Genomic DNA, 15299 nt, shown 5'->3' on the forward strand with positions numbered 1-15299 from the left:
GGACCTTTCAAGTACTATTAGTAATATATTGTATTTTCTATACATAACTAATTCCCCAATCTGAATATTTTGTAGCTCCTCTTTAAATAAATTGGGAGGTTTCCTTTGCTGTACAAAAGCTTTTTATTTTGATGTAGTCCCATTTGTTTATTTTCTCTTTAGTTTCCATTGCCCTAGGAGCAGTATCGGTGAAGAAATTGCTTCACATATGTCTCAGATTTTGCTGCCTGTGGATTCCTCTAGTATTTTTATGGTTTCCAGTCTTACGTTTAAGTCCTTTATCCATTTTGAGTTTATTTTTCTGTATGGTGCAAGTTGGTGGTCTAGTTTCATTTTTTTGCATGTATCCATTCAATTTTCCCAACACCATTTATTGAAGAGGCTGTCTTGACTCCATTGTATGTTCATGCCTCCTATGTCGAATATTAATTTTGCATAGTGGTTTGAGTCGATTTCTGGGTTCTCTATTCTATCCCATTGATCTATATGTCTGTTCTTCTGGCAGTACCAGGCTGTTTTGAGAACAGTGGCTTTGTAATACAGCTTGATATCTAGTATTGAGCTCCCACCTACTTTGTTCTTCTTTCTCAGGATTGCTGCAGCTATTCGGGTTCTTTTTTTATTCCAGATGAATTTTTGGAAAGTTTGTTCTAAGTCTGTGAAATATGCCATTGGTATTTTAATGGGGAGTGCATTGAATCTATAGATGCTTTGGGTAGGATAGACATCTTGATGATGTTGATTCTACCAATCCATGAACACGATAAAGGAAACCATTAACAAAACAACAAGAAAGCCCACAGCATGGAAGAACGTATTTGCAAATGTTATCACCGATAAGGTTTTAATCTCCAACATTTACAGGGAACTCGTACAACTTAACAAAGGGAAGATAAACAACCCAATCAAAAAGTCGGCAATGGACCTAAATAGATACTTTTTGAAAGAAGACGGAAGAAAGGCCAAAAGACATATGAAAACATGCTCAAAGTCACTAATCATCCGAGAGATGCAAATCATAACAACAATGTGGTACCATCTCACACCTGTCAGAATGGCTATTCATCAACAAATCAACAAATGACAAGTGCTAGCGAGGATGTGGAGAAAAAGGAACCCTCATGCACTGCTGGTGGGAATGCAGACTGGTGCAGCCACTGTGGAGAACAGTAAGGAATTTCCTCAAAAAAACAAAAATGGAACTCCTATTTAACCCAGTGATCCCACTTCTAGGAATATATCCCAAGAAACTAGAAACACCAATTAGAAAGGATATATGCACCCCTATGTTCATAGCAGCACAATTCACCATAGCTATGATTTAGAAACAGCCTAAGTGCCCATCAGCAGATGAGTGGATTAAAAAACTGGTACATCTACACAATGGAATACTATGCTGCAGTAAAAAAGAAGGAATTCTTACCATTTGCAACAGCATGGATGGAACTGGAGAGCATTATGCTAAGTGAAATAAACCAGTCAGAGAAAGATAAATATCACATGATCTCATTCATTTATGGAATATAATCAACAACATAAACTGATGAACAAAAACAGATCCAGAGACAGAGAAGCATTTATCAGACCATCAAACCTCAGAGGGAAGGTAGGAGGGTGGGGGTAAGGGGGAGAGATCAACCAAAGGACTTATATGCAAGCATATAGGCCTAACCAATGGACACAGACAACAGGGGGGTGAGGGCATGAGTGGGGGTAATGTGGGGATACGGACAGATATGTAATAACTTAATCAATAAAGAAATTTAAAGAAATAAATTGGGAGATTTTGATAAGGAAGAGTGGGTTATTTTTTAATATATTTTTATTGATTTCAGAGAGGAATGGAGAGGGAGAGATAGAGACATTAATGATGAGAGATAATCACTGATTTGCTGCCTCCTTTATGTCCCCTACTGGGGATCAAGCCAGCAACCCCGGGCATATACTCTTACTGGAAATGAACTGTGGTCCTCTGGTTCATTGGTTGATGCTCAACCACCAAGCCATGACTGTTGAGTTTGTTAGGGATGTTCTTTATCTGTCCTTTGATTCTAAATGATAGCGTAGAGTAATCTTGGTTGCTTTTCATCACTTTGAATATTTTGTTCCAATCCCTTTTGGTCTGCAAAGTTTCAGCTGAGAAAGCAGCTGACAGTTTTATGGGAGGTCCCTTGTAGATAACTAACTGCTTTTCTCTTGCTGCTTTTAAGATTCCTTCTGTTTGTAACCTTTGGCATTTTAATTATAATGTGTCTTGATGTGAGCCTCTTTGGGTTCATCTTGTTTGGGACTATCTGCTTCTTGGGCTTATATGTCTATTTCCTTCATCAGGTTAGGGAACTTTTTTTTTAAATTAAATCTTTATTGTTCAGATTATTACATTTGTTCCTCTTTTTTCCCCCCATAGCTCCCCTCCACCCGGTTCCCACCCCAATCTCCGCCCTCACCCCCCCCCCACAAACTGTCCTCATCCATAGGTGCACAGTTTTTGTCCAGTCTCTTCCCGCATCCCCACACCCTTTCCCCCCCAAGAATAGTCAGTCCACTCCCTTTCTATGCCCCTGATTCTATTATAATCACCAGTTTATTCTGTTCATCATATTTTTATTCACTTGATTTTTAGATTCACTTGTTGATAGATGTGTATTTGTTGTTCATAATTTGTATCTTTACCTTTTTCTTCTTCTTCCTCTTCTTAAAGGATACCTTTAAGCATTTCATATAATACTGGTTTGGTGGTGATGAACTCCTTTAGCTTTTCCTTATCTCTGAAGCTCTTGATCTGACCTTCAATTCTGAATGATAGCTTTGCTGGATAAAGTAATCTTGGTTGTAGGTTCTTGGCATTCATCACTTTGAATATTTCTTGCCACTCCCTTCTGGCCTGCAAAGTTTCTGTTGAGAAATCAGCTGACAGTTGTATGGGTACTCCCTTGTAGGTAACTGACTATTTTTCTCTTGCTGCTTTTAAGATTCTCTCTTTGTCTTTTGCTCTTGGCATTTTAATTATGATGTGTCTTGGTGTGGTCCTCTTTGGATTCCTCTTGTTTGGGGTTCTCTGCACTTCCTGGACTTATAAGTCTATTTCTTTTACCAGGTAGGGGAAGTTTTCTGTCATAATTTCTTCAAATAGGTTTTCAATATCTTGCTCTCTCTCTTCTTCTGGCACCCCTATAATTCAGATGTTGGTGTGCTTGAAGCTGTCCTTACGCTATCTTCGTATTTTTGGATTCTTTTTTCATTTTGCTTTTCCGGTTGGGTGTTTTTTGATTCTTCGTATTTCAAATCTTTGACTTGGTTCTTGCGATCCTCTAGTCTGCTATTGGAACTCTGCATAATATCCTTTATTTCAGTCAGCGTATGCTTAATTTCTAGTTGGTCCTTTATCATAACCTCGAGGGTCTCACTAGATTTCTTGATGGTCTCACTAAATTTATCGGCGGTTTCTAGAAAATTCTTGAAAAACCTTAAAGTGTGGTTTTGAACTCTATATCCAGTAGTTTGCTTTCCTCTATTTCTGTCATTTGTGACCTGTTTCTTTGTCTCTGCATTTTTTATGCTTCCCTGTGTTGATAGAGTGGTTTTCTATGTTAGGTGTCCTATAGGGCCCAGTGGCTCAGCCTCCCCAATTACCTGAGGTGGACACTCTTGGTGCACCCCTTTGTGGGCTTTTTGCACAGTCTTGTTGTAGTTAAGCCTTGATTGTTGTAGGTATCACTGGGAGAAATTGACCTCCAGGCCAATTGGCTGTGAGAATCAGCTCTGTCTACGGTAGGAGAACTTCTGTGCTGAAGACACCCTTATGGGGCAAGACTTGCTTCAGTGGGGCTTTGGTGCTCACTGAGTCTGCCCTCTGAATGTGTCCCTTATGGATCTGAGGAGTTGTAATCTGGATGGTCCCACTCTCACCACTGGGTACACTGGCTCTTGGATCTCTAAGGAGGTGCCAATTTAGCCACTGCCTGAGACTACCCAGCAGGAGCTATGGAGAGTTCCTCTTCTTTGTTTGGGGTTTGGAGGTGGCCAGATGAGGCCCAGCTGTGAAGCAATGCAAGCTGCTGTGGGGCCTTGGACCTTCTTTTGGAAGTTCTGGGTCTCTCTAATCCAGCTGCAATTTGTTAGGTAATTTTCAGCTTGCAAAGGGCCAGGCCTTTCATATGCAAATGCTTCTGCACAAAGCTTGGGTGTGGTGGGGTCTCAGGGGATCAACAGGGTGGAGCAAGCAGCTTTGGCTGCTTCCCAGTCTTACCCTAGAGGCCCCGAGTCTCAGTGTCCCGGTAATCACTGCAAGCACCTCTTAGAGAAAGCCACCCTCCAGTTCTTCCCGATGTTAGGCAGTCCAGTTTCTTCCTGTATGAGTCTGGGTCCCCAGAGACTCACCTGGAACTGGAGTTCAGAGCAGTCGGGAACTTGAAACTCCCTCCCGATTGAAAAAGTCAACCGTGTCCTCAGTTTCCAGCCCTCTCCACGTGCACCTCGTCCTCAGCTGCCAGCCCTCTTCACATGCACCACGTACTCAGTTGCCAGCCCTTTCGGTGTGCGCCTCCATACCTCTGCTCTTTACTTCCACACTGCACCTCCTCTGAGTCTCAGTGTGCTTTTCTCTTTCCTCCTAGTTGTAGAATTTCCACTCAGCCAGCCTTCCTGTGGTTCTGGATGATGTCTGTTTTGTCTTTTAGTTGTATTTTTGAATTTTTTGTGGGAGGCAGCAATTTCCAGTGTTTACCTATGCCACCATCTTGGTTTCTTCAGGAACTTTTTAAGTATTATATTTTTCAAATAGGTTTTCCATTTCTTGCTCTCTTTTTTTCTCCTTCTGGCACCCCCATGATGCAAGTGTTAGTATGCTTGAATTTGTCCCAGAGGCTCCTTAAACTATCCTTATTTTTTGGATTCTTTCTTTTTTGCTGTTCTGATTAGGTGTTTTCTGCTTTCTTTTTTTTTCCAAATCATTGATTTGAACCTCTGCCTTATATACTTTACTGTTGATTCCCTGTAACATATTCTTCATTTCAGTTATTGTTTTCTTCATTTCTGACTTTTAAAATGTTTTCTGTCTCCATTTTTATGTTTCCTATCTCTTTGAAGTTCTCACTAAGTTCTTCTAATCTTCCCCTAAGTTCATTGAGCATCCTTATAACCAGTGTTTTGAACTCTGCATCTAGTATATTTTTTCTCTCTATTGTATTTAGTTATTTTGTTGTAGTTTTGTTCTGTTATTTCATTTGGGACATGTTTGTTTGTCTCCTCATTTTGGTTGCCTCCCTTTGTTTGTTTCTATTTATTCTGTAGAGCCTATTAGGCACAGCCTCCTCAGTCACCTGAGCTGGGCAGTCCAGGTGCAGCTCTCCATGTCATCTGTCTGTACCCTCCTATTGTAGTTGAGCCTTGATTGCCATTGGCATGTCAATGAGATGGATTTACTTCCAGGCTAATCATTTGCAAGGACTGGCCCCAACTGCAGCAGAGGAGCTGGTGTGCAGGGCCCAACCCCAAGGAGCAGGACTCTCTTCAGCAAGACTCTGGTGTTTGCTGAGTTCACCCCTTGTGTTCACTGCTTCTGGAGGTGGTTGGGTGGTTCTCCAGAATGGTCTCATCTGTCTACCAGGTGCGCTGGTTCTGGTGCCTCCTGGGGATTTAGGCCAAGATCAGCTACCACCTGGCATGAGCTACAGAGTGAGCTGCAGATGGCTGCTACTTCTGTTGTGCTTGGAGATGCCCAGAAGAGGCCAAGCTGTGGACTAAGTCCGGCTGCTGCTAGTGCTGGACTTAGGGCTGTTTATCAAGTAGTATAGGGCACACCGAGGCCAGATGCTGCTTGTTTGGGTTCTGTGGACCTTTGAGAGATTTTTGGAGTGTCTGCAACATGAGCTAAGAAAAGCCATTTGTATTGAAAAGCCACTGAATATGGCTTGGGGGACCTGCAGGTTGGATGGGGCGAGGTATCAAGGTGAATAGTGTTAGGTTGATGGAGACTCAAATAAGGCACTTACCTGCTGGTTCTGTTGGGGGAGAGCTAAACAAAGGAATCCTCGCTGGTTTTCACATCCTGAAGATATGGGACTTCTCGTCATGACACTGGAACTCTGGTCAGGGGGGCCTGGTGTGTGGATGGGACCCCTCCATTCTTAGGGAGGACCTCAGCAGCTCAGATATCCCTCCCTATTTTTTTTTTAAATTTAAGTTCTTTATTGTTTAATGTATTACATAAGTCTCATTTTTCTCCCATTGACCTCTCCCCAGCCACCCCAACCCCCAGCACATTCCCTCATGCAACCCCCCATCTATGTCCATTGGTTATGCTCATATGCATGCATACAATTCCTTTGGTTGATCTCTTCCTCCCTATTTTTAAGTACCACATGTGGCTGTGGGATCTGCCTGTTACACAGCTCTTTGTCCCTCCTACCAGTCTCCATGTGGCTGTTTCTGTATATCTAAATTATAGGACTTCTGTTCAGCTAGATATCAAGTGATTCTGAATAATGGTGGTTCTGTAGTTTAACTGTAATTTTGATATGTTTGTGGAAGGATGCCAGTACTGCATCTACCTATACTGCCATCTTGACCAGAAGCCCAATATGATCTCTATAGATATTTTAATGTTAAGGAAATCATGAATCTGATTATCTTTTTTTTTAATTGCAGGCTGAATATCTTCTTATTCTCTGTTACAACTTTGGAGTAGAAACCCACATGCTGAATAAATACGAAGAAAGTTGTTACTGGCTTAGGTAATATAAACAAAAATAATGAATGTAAATTCAAGAATATTATAAAGTTCAGTTAAGTTTAAACATTGACTTCAAAAGCCAACATGCTACATTTATTTACTGCTTTAACATGTACTATTTATTATTCTTACATGCTACCAATGATTGAAAAATGTATTCTATTCTTTTATCTTCTGTTAATCCTCACTTGAGGACATTTTTTCCAATGATTTTTCAGAGAGAGTAGAAGGGAGGGAGAGAGACAGAGAGAGAGAAACATCGATGTGAGAGACACATCAACTGGTTGCCTACTGCATGTGCTCTGACCAGCGCCAGAGATCAAGCCTGCAACCGAGGTATGATGGATGTGCCCATGACTGGAATCAAACCTGAGACCCTTCAGTCTGTGGGCCAATCCTCTAACTACTGAGCAACCGGCCAGGGCTATTCTACTAGTATTCTTAATATAACAGAAGAGTATGCTCTCCTTCCATTCCTCCTTTGTATCTTCATGAAGATTATGGAATTTTTTTTTGCTTTGGGACTTATTGCTGTCTGCCAACCCCACAGTATAAGGGTGGAAAGGTGGTAAGAATGGGATCAGCTAAAATTATTAGTCCTAAATGATTTTAATATTTTAATATCAATCAAGTAAGTATATATTTAGCACTTACTATATGCTCAGTACTATGCTAAAATTTGTACTGTTGTGTTGAATATGGAAATATCAAGGGAATAGTACAAAAATATAGCAACTATATGCACAAACTATGTCTTTTACTGAATATGTAGGCCAAGCACAGATTGACACATAGTAGATACTCAATAATTTCTAGTTAAATGATTTTATGTGAAGATGTATTTTTCTGGAGATGTTACATAGGTGCTTTGAATATCAGGGGATCGTGAAATAAAATATATCAAATCAATTTACCAATATTTTCTTTCTTAGTACAGGGTTAGTTCTGGTTGTTTGGAGATATTCCCATGATCAGTTTAACTATTGGTGAAATTCACATTTGCCATTAATGAAATAAATGGAAATTTGGTCATTAAGATTATAATACTCATAAACATATATCTCTAACAAAATATTTATGCAAATAACTTGTTTATGTAAAAGACTTTAGAGCTCAAAGATTGATCAAAATCTGTAAAGAAATATGCTTCCACTTTGCTATACATCTGAAACTGGTGCAGAATGGTATTGAATGTAAACTGGTTGAAAAAACAAAAACAAACCCTGCCTGCCCTGGCCAGTGTCACTCAGTTGGTTGGAGTGTTATCAGGTACACAGATAGGTGGCATGTTTGATTTTCTATCAGGGCACAAACCTAGGTTGTGGGTTTGACCCCCAGTTTGGGGTGCTTACAAGAGGCAACCGATTGATGTTTCTATCTCACATTGGTCTCTCTCTCTCTCTCTCTCTCTCTCTCTCTCTCTCTCTCTCTCTCCACCTCTTGCCCTTCCTCTCTCCCTCCTCTCTCTAAAATCAATAAAAATCATGCCCTCAGATGAGTATTAAAAAAACAACAACCGTGACTGACAGAACAGGCTTATGCAGTTATAAGAGTTATACTTGTCTTGATTTAGAATGCTTCACACAAGTGGAATATACCTGAATTTTTAAAATTTTAAATAACATTTTGATACATTTAATTATTTAAAATATACCAAAGGAACTAACTAGGTTAGCATAGGTTTTACAATAGGTTTCCTTTAAAGGAACAACCTTTTAATAAAGTGAATGATGAGTGAGTTTTATTTGGTAAGATTTGGGAGTATTTGAGGGTAGAGCACTCACAAAGTTTATGGCATAAACTTCTCATAAGACTAGTATGCCAAGAAGACAGTAAAGGGAAGGCTTAAAAAAAAAAAAAAAGGCATGTTGGTGTCATAGATGGCTCAAGTCTTAAGGGGCGGGGAACGTTTATCTGCCAAGGGCCATTTGGATATTTATAACATCATTCGAGGGCCATACAAAATTATCAACCTAAAAACTAGCCTGCTATATTTGGTCAAACATTTAATTAACTCACCCCTAATACCTTGGCAGGGTCTGACCAAATGATTTTGCGGGCCTTATATGGCCCGTGGGCAGGACGTTCCTCACCCTTGGGTTAAGACAATAGAGGTGAGCTTGAAATTTATGCCAAGAATGAGGATGAATGTTCTCTGGGAACCAGTCATAAGAGTAGGCTGTCTTTTTTTTTTTTTTTTTTTTTTTTTTGAGTAGGCTGAGTCTTGAAGTGGCATGGCATGCAGGTTATTTTCACATATACCATGAGTTGTTGACTTCGTACCTGTCATCATTTTTTGGAAAACTTTACAGAAGGAAAGTATGGTAGTGACAGGACATGACTGACATCCATATCATAAGCTAACAATATCAAAATTTTGCTATATATTTGGTGGCTATATTTTTAGGAATATAATTTGACCTGTAGTCATATTTTCATCAAAATCTTTAAATATTTTGTGTGTTTTTCTTTCAATTTTATTTTATATTGGTTTCAGGTATGCAGCTTAGTAATTAGATAATCATATACTTTACATAGTGTCACCCCTGATATTTCCAGTGCCCATCTGGCCCCATAAATAATTATCACAATATTATTGATTACATTCATATCCCTGAGACTATTTTGTGAGTACTAATTTGTACTTCTTAGTCCCTTCACCATTTTCACCCAACCCCCAAACCTCCTCCTCTCTGGCAACTACTAGTCCATTCTCTATGCCTATGACTCTTTTGTGTTCTTGTCACTAAAATGGAATTGGGGAAAACAGGCAGTACTTGAATTCTAACCCTACTTATTATAAACTATTTTAATTTATTTACCTGATTATTTTTTCCACATCTTTTGATAGGAACATAATTTGGTGAGGTATTTTAAAATGCCTTGAAAAATTATTTTTTAATGTGTTTTAAAATGTCAAAAATAATTATCAATATTAATAACAATAGGAAGTTAGCACAAGGGATCATTTTTCTAGTATTAGATCAACTGTCAGTTAAAATTTAAATCATCTATGACACTACTGTGTAATTGTGAATATGTTGTTACCTACATTTTAGAATGATTTTGGAGCTTAAATAGTATGATGCATGTATTGTAGAGTTTTCAGTAACGTACATGGGAAATAGAAAATGCTCTAAGTAATGTGTTTGCTATTTACTGGAAATAGACATTAATGTTGTTACTTCACTAGTTTATTCTAATTTTTTAAAGTATATTTTTATTGTTGATAGTATTACAGATATCTCCCATTCCCCTCCCCCCTTTTTCCCCTTCCTCCCAACCCCTATTCACCCACCCCCAGGTCTTCACTACCCTATTGCCCATGTCCATGGGCTATGCCTATAAGTATGTAAGTTCTTTGGTTTATCTCTTCTTGTCTTCCCAACCCCACATCATTGAGGTATGTCTATTCCATGTCTCCCTGCTTTGGGTCTTATTTTGTTGGTCAATTCATTTTGTTCATTAGATTCCACAAATAAGTAAGATCATGTTATATTTGTCTTTCTCAGTTTGGCTTATTTCACTTAGCATGCTATTTTCCAGATACATTCATGCTGTCCTAAAGGGTAAGAGATCCCTCTTTTTTTATAGCTGCATATTATTCCATTGTGTAAATGTCCACCAGCTTTTTAATCCATTCATCTCAATTCATCTACTGAAGAGCACTTATGCTGTTTCCAAATCTTAGCTATTGTAAATTACGGGGCTATGAACATAGGGGTGCATATATTCTTTCTGATTGCTGTCTTAGGGTTTTTAGGATATATTCCCAGAAGTGGGATTGTTGGGTCAAACGAAAATTCCATCTTTAATTTTTTGAGGAAATTTCATACTGTTTTTCATAATGGCTGCACCAGTCTGCATTCCCACCAGCAGTGAACATTCCCCTTTCTCCATATCCTTGCGAGCACTTGTTGTTTGTTGATTTTTAAAAATATATATATTTTATTGATTTTATTTACAGAGAGGAAGGGAGAAGGAGAGGGTTAGAGAGTTAGAAACATCGATGAGAGAGAAACATCGATTCAGCTGCTTCTTACACACTCCCTACTGGGGATGTGCCCACAACCAAGGTACATGCCCTTGACAGGAATCAAACCTGGGACCCTTCAGTCTGCAGGCTAACGCTCTATCCACTGAGCCAAACTGGTCAGGGCAGTTTTTTGATTTTTTGATATTAGCCATTCTGACAGGTGTGAGGTGATATCTCATTGTGGTTTTAATTTGCATTTCTCTGATTATTAGTGACTTTGAGCATTTTTTCTTGCTTTTCTTGAGCATTTGTATGTCCTCTTTGGAGAAATGCCTGTTCAGGTCTTGGCCCATTTTTAAATTGGATTGTTTGTCTTCTTTTTGTTGAGTTGTATGAGTACTGTATATATTTTGGATATTAGCCCCTTATCAGGTGTATCATTGGCAAATATATTGTCCCATTCAGTGGGTTCCCTTTTCAGTTTGATGGTGCTTTCTTTTTTGTGCAGAAGCTTTTTCTTTTTTGTGCAGGAGCTTTTTATTTTAATGTAGTCCCATTTGTTTACTTTCTCCTTAGTTGCTTTTGCCCTAGGAGATGTATATGTAAACATATTGCTACGTGAGATGGCTGAGATTTTACTGCCTATGTATGAGATTTTACCTCTAAGATTTTTTATGGTTTCATGCATTACATTTAAATCTTTTATCCATCTTGAGTTTATTCTTGTGTATGGTGTAAGTTGGTGGTCTAGTTTCCTCTTTTTGCATGTGTCTGTCCAGTTTTACCAGCACCATTGTTGAAGAGACTGTCTTTATTCCATTGTATATTCTTGCCTCCTTTGTCAAATATTAATTGACCATAATGGTGTGGGTCAATTTCTGGGGTCTCTGTTCTGATCCATTGGTCTATATGCCTGTTCTTCTGCCAGTACTAGGTATTTTGGCTATAATGGCTTTGTAGTATAACTTGATATCCGGTATTGTGATCCCTCCTACTTCATTCTTCTTTCTCAAGATTGCTGCAGCTGTTCAGGGTCTTCTACGGTTCCATATAAATTTATGGAGGTTTTTTTCTAGCTCTGTGAAGTATGCCATTGGTATTTTAATAGGGATTGTGTTGAATCTGTAGATTGCTTTGGGTAGTATAGACATTTTAATGATGTTAATTCTTCCAGCTCATGAACATGGCATACCCTTCCATTTGTTTGTATCTTCCTCTATTTCTTTTATCAATGTCCTATAATTTTCCAAGTACAGGTCTTTTATGTCTTTGGTTAAGTTTATTCTTAAGTATCTTCTGTTGTTGTTGCAATGGTAAATGGGATTTTTTTTTAGTTTCTCTTTCCAAGAGTTCATTATTGGTGTATAAAAATTCCATCAATTTGTGGGTGTTAATTTTGTATCCTGCTACCTTGCCAAATTCATTTATTAAGTCTAGTAGTTTCCTGGTGGAATCCTTAGGGTTTTCTCTGTACAATATCATGTCAACTGTGAATAATGAAAATTTTACTTCCTCCTTTCCAATTTGGATGCCTTTTATCTCTTCTTATCTGATTGTTATGGCTAGGACTTCCATTACTATGTTGAGTAAGAGTGGTGAAACGGACATCCTTGTCTTGTTCCCATTCTTAAGGGAAATGCTTTAAGTTTTTGCCCATTGAGTATTATGTTGGTTGTAGGTTTGTTTTATATGGCCTTTATTATGTTGAGGTATGATCCCTCTACTCCCACTTTACTGAGAGTTTTTATCAAAAAAGGGTGCTGTATTTTGTCAAATCCTTTTTCTGAATCTATTGATATGATTATGTGGTTTTTATCTTTCAATTTGTTTATATGATGTATCACATTTGGTTGATTTGTGAATATTGTACCAGCCTTGCATCCCTGGAATAAATCCCACTTGGTCATGGTGTATGATCTTCTTAATATATTGCTAGATCGGATTTTCTTATATTTTTTGAGGACTTTAGCATCTATGTTCATCAGGGATATTGGCCTGTAGTTTTCTTGCTTTGTAATGTCTTTATCTGGTTTTGGAATTAGGATAAGCTGCCTTTATAAAAAGATCTTAGAAGTGTTCTTCCTCTTGAATTTTTTTTGGAATAGTTAGAGGAGGATAGGTATCAGTTCTTTTTCGAATTTTTGGTAAAATTCACCTGTAAATCCATTGGGTCCAGGACATTTGTTTGCTGGAAGTTTTTAAAATTACTGCTTCAATTTCGTCAGTTGTTATTGGCCTATTTAGGTTTTCTGATTCTTCCTGATTGAGTTTTGGAAGATTGCATGTTTCTAGGAATTTGTCCATTTTAACCATGTTGTCCAGTTTGTTGGCATATAGTTGTTTACTATTTGCTTGCAATTCTTTGTATTTCTGTGATGTCCATTGTTATATCACCTCTTTCATTTCTGACTATTTATTTGGGTCCTCTTTTTTTGTTTCTTGATGAGTCTGGCTAGAGGTTCATCAATCTTGTTTATCTTTTCAAAGAACCCGATCTTGGATTAATCTTTTGTGCTGTTTTTTGTTTTGTTTTGTCTCTATGTCATTTATTTCTGCTCTGATCTTTATTATTTCCTTTCTTCTACTTCCTCTGGGCTTTTCTTGGTGTTCTCTTTCTAGTTAATTTAGTTATAGGGTTAGATAGTTTATTAGTCCTTTTACTTGTTTCTTGAGGTAGACCTGTAGTGCTATGAACTTCCCTCTCAGGATGGCTTTCACCGTGTCCCATAGGTTTTGGCTGGTTGTGTGTAAATTTTCACTTGTTCCCAGGAACTTTTTAATTCCTTGCTTGATCTCATTGGTAACCCATTCATCCTATATAATAAGAGAGGAATATACTAATTAGCCATTAAGCCCTGAGGCATAACTACCAAGCATATCATGACCAGATCACGTATCAGCAGGATGGTGGGCCAGCGAGGTATAAGCAGGCTGTGGAGAGCTACAGGAGAGGGCAGGGCAGCAAGCAAGCAGGAGGCAGAGATCTACAGGAGGGCAGTAGCGACCTACTGGTGCACAGATTCATGCACAGGGCTACTAGTTGTTTAATAACATGCTATTATTAGCCTCCATGAATTTGAGTGTATTTTATTGTAATTGATTTCTAACTTAATGCCATTGTATTCCGAAAAGATGCTTGGTGTTATATCAGTCTTCTTGAAATTGTGTAGACTTATTTTGTGCCCTAACATGTGGGCTATCTTTGAGAATGTTCCATGTGCACTTGAGAAGAATGGATATTCTGTTGCTTTGGGTGAAATGTTCTGTAAATATTGGTTAGATCCATTTGATCTATGGTGTCATTTAAGGCCTCTGTTTCCTTGTTAATTTTTTCCTGGAAGACCTATCCAGTGATGTCAGTGGGGTATTACAGTCACCCTCTATGACTGTCTTGCTGTCTCCCTTAAAGTCCATCAAGAATTTTTAATGTACTTGGGTGCTCCTATATTGAGTGCATATATGTTTACAAAGGTTATATTTTCTTGTTGAACCATTCCCTTTAGTATTATGAAGTGGCCTTCTTTGTTATGGTCTTTGTTTTGAAGTCTATTTTGTCTGAAAGGCATATTGCTACTCCAGCTTTTTTTCCCTTTCCATTTGCATGGCGTATATTTTTCTATCCCTTCAGTCTCAGTGTGTGTATGTCTTTTGCTCTGAGGTGGGCCTCTTGTAGATAGCATATATATGGGTCATGTTTTTTTTATCCATTCAGTCACCCCATGTCTTTCAACTGGAGCATTTAGTCCATTTACCTTTAAGGTTATTATTGATAGGTATTTATTTATTGCCATTTTTTTTTCTTTATTGCTATGATCCTCTCGCTCTTTTTCTTTTCCTTAGAGCAGTCCCTTTAACATTTCTTGCATTGGTGGTTTGGTGGTAACGTACTCTTTTAGACTTTTTTTCATTTGGAAAGCTTTTTATTTCACCTTCAATTTTAAATGATAGCCTCCCTGGATACATAGTCTTGGATTTAGGCCCTTGTTTTTCATTACTTTGAGTACTTTATGCCACTCCCTTCTGGCCTGAAGTGTTTCTCTTGAGAAGTCAGTTGACATTCTAATGGGAACTCCTTTGTATGTAATTTTTTTCTCTCTCTCTCTTGCTGCCTTTAAGAATCTTTCTTTGTCTTATTTTTTTTGGCCTTTCTTTTTTCTTTTTTCTTTTTTTTATTGATTAAGATATTACATATGTGTCCTTATCCCCATGTTATCCCCTACCCGCCCCCCCCCCCCGTTCATGCCCTCAGCCCCCCCCCCCCGCTGCCCTGTTGTCCATGTCCATTGGTTAGGCCTATATGCTTGCATATAAGTCCTTTGGTTGATCTCTCCCCCTTACCCCCACCCTCCCCTACCTTCCCTCCAAGGCCCGACAGTCCAATCAATGCCTCTCCGTCTCTGGATCAGTCCTTGTTCATCAGTTTATGTTGTTCATTATATTCCATAAATGAGTGAGATCATGTGGTATTTATCCCTTAAAGAATATCCTTCAGTATTTCATATAATCCTGGTTTGGTGGTGATGAACTCCTTTAGCTTTTCCTTATCTCTGAAGCTCTTTATCTGACCTCCAATTCTACATGATAGCTTTG

General features: G+C 38.6%; 1 protein-coding gene across 1 annotated transcript in view; it reads left to right on the top strand.

Moving 5' to 3' along the window:
* TEX11 (testis expressed 11) overlaps nt 1-15299 on the top strand; it is a 467244-nt gene that overhangs the window by 123804 nt on the left and 328141 nt on the right. The window contains exon 8 of the mRNA XM_036304176.1: nt 6649-6734. Coding sequence (XP_036160069.1) covers nt 6649-6734 — 86 coding nt within the window. The remainder of the gene's footprint in view (nt 1-6648; nt 6735-15299) is intronic.

Source organism: Myotis myotis, unplaced genomic scaffold (assembly GCF_014108235.1).
Source record: "Myotis myotis isolate mMyoMyo1 unplaced genomic scaffold, mMyoMyo1.p scaffold_m19_p_4, whole genome shotgun sequence".
NCBI lineage: Eukaryota > Metazoa > Chordata > Mammalia > Chiroptera > Vespertilionidae > Myotis > Myotis myotis.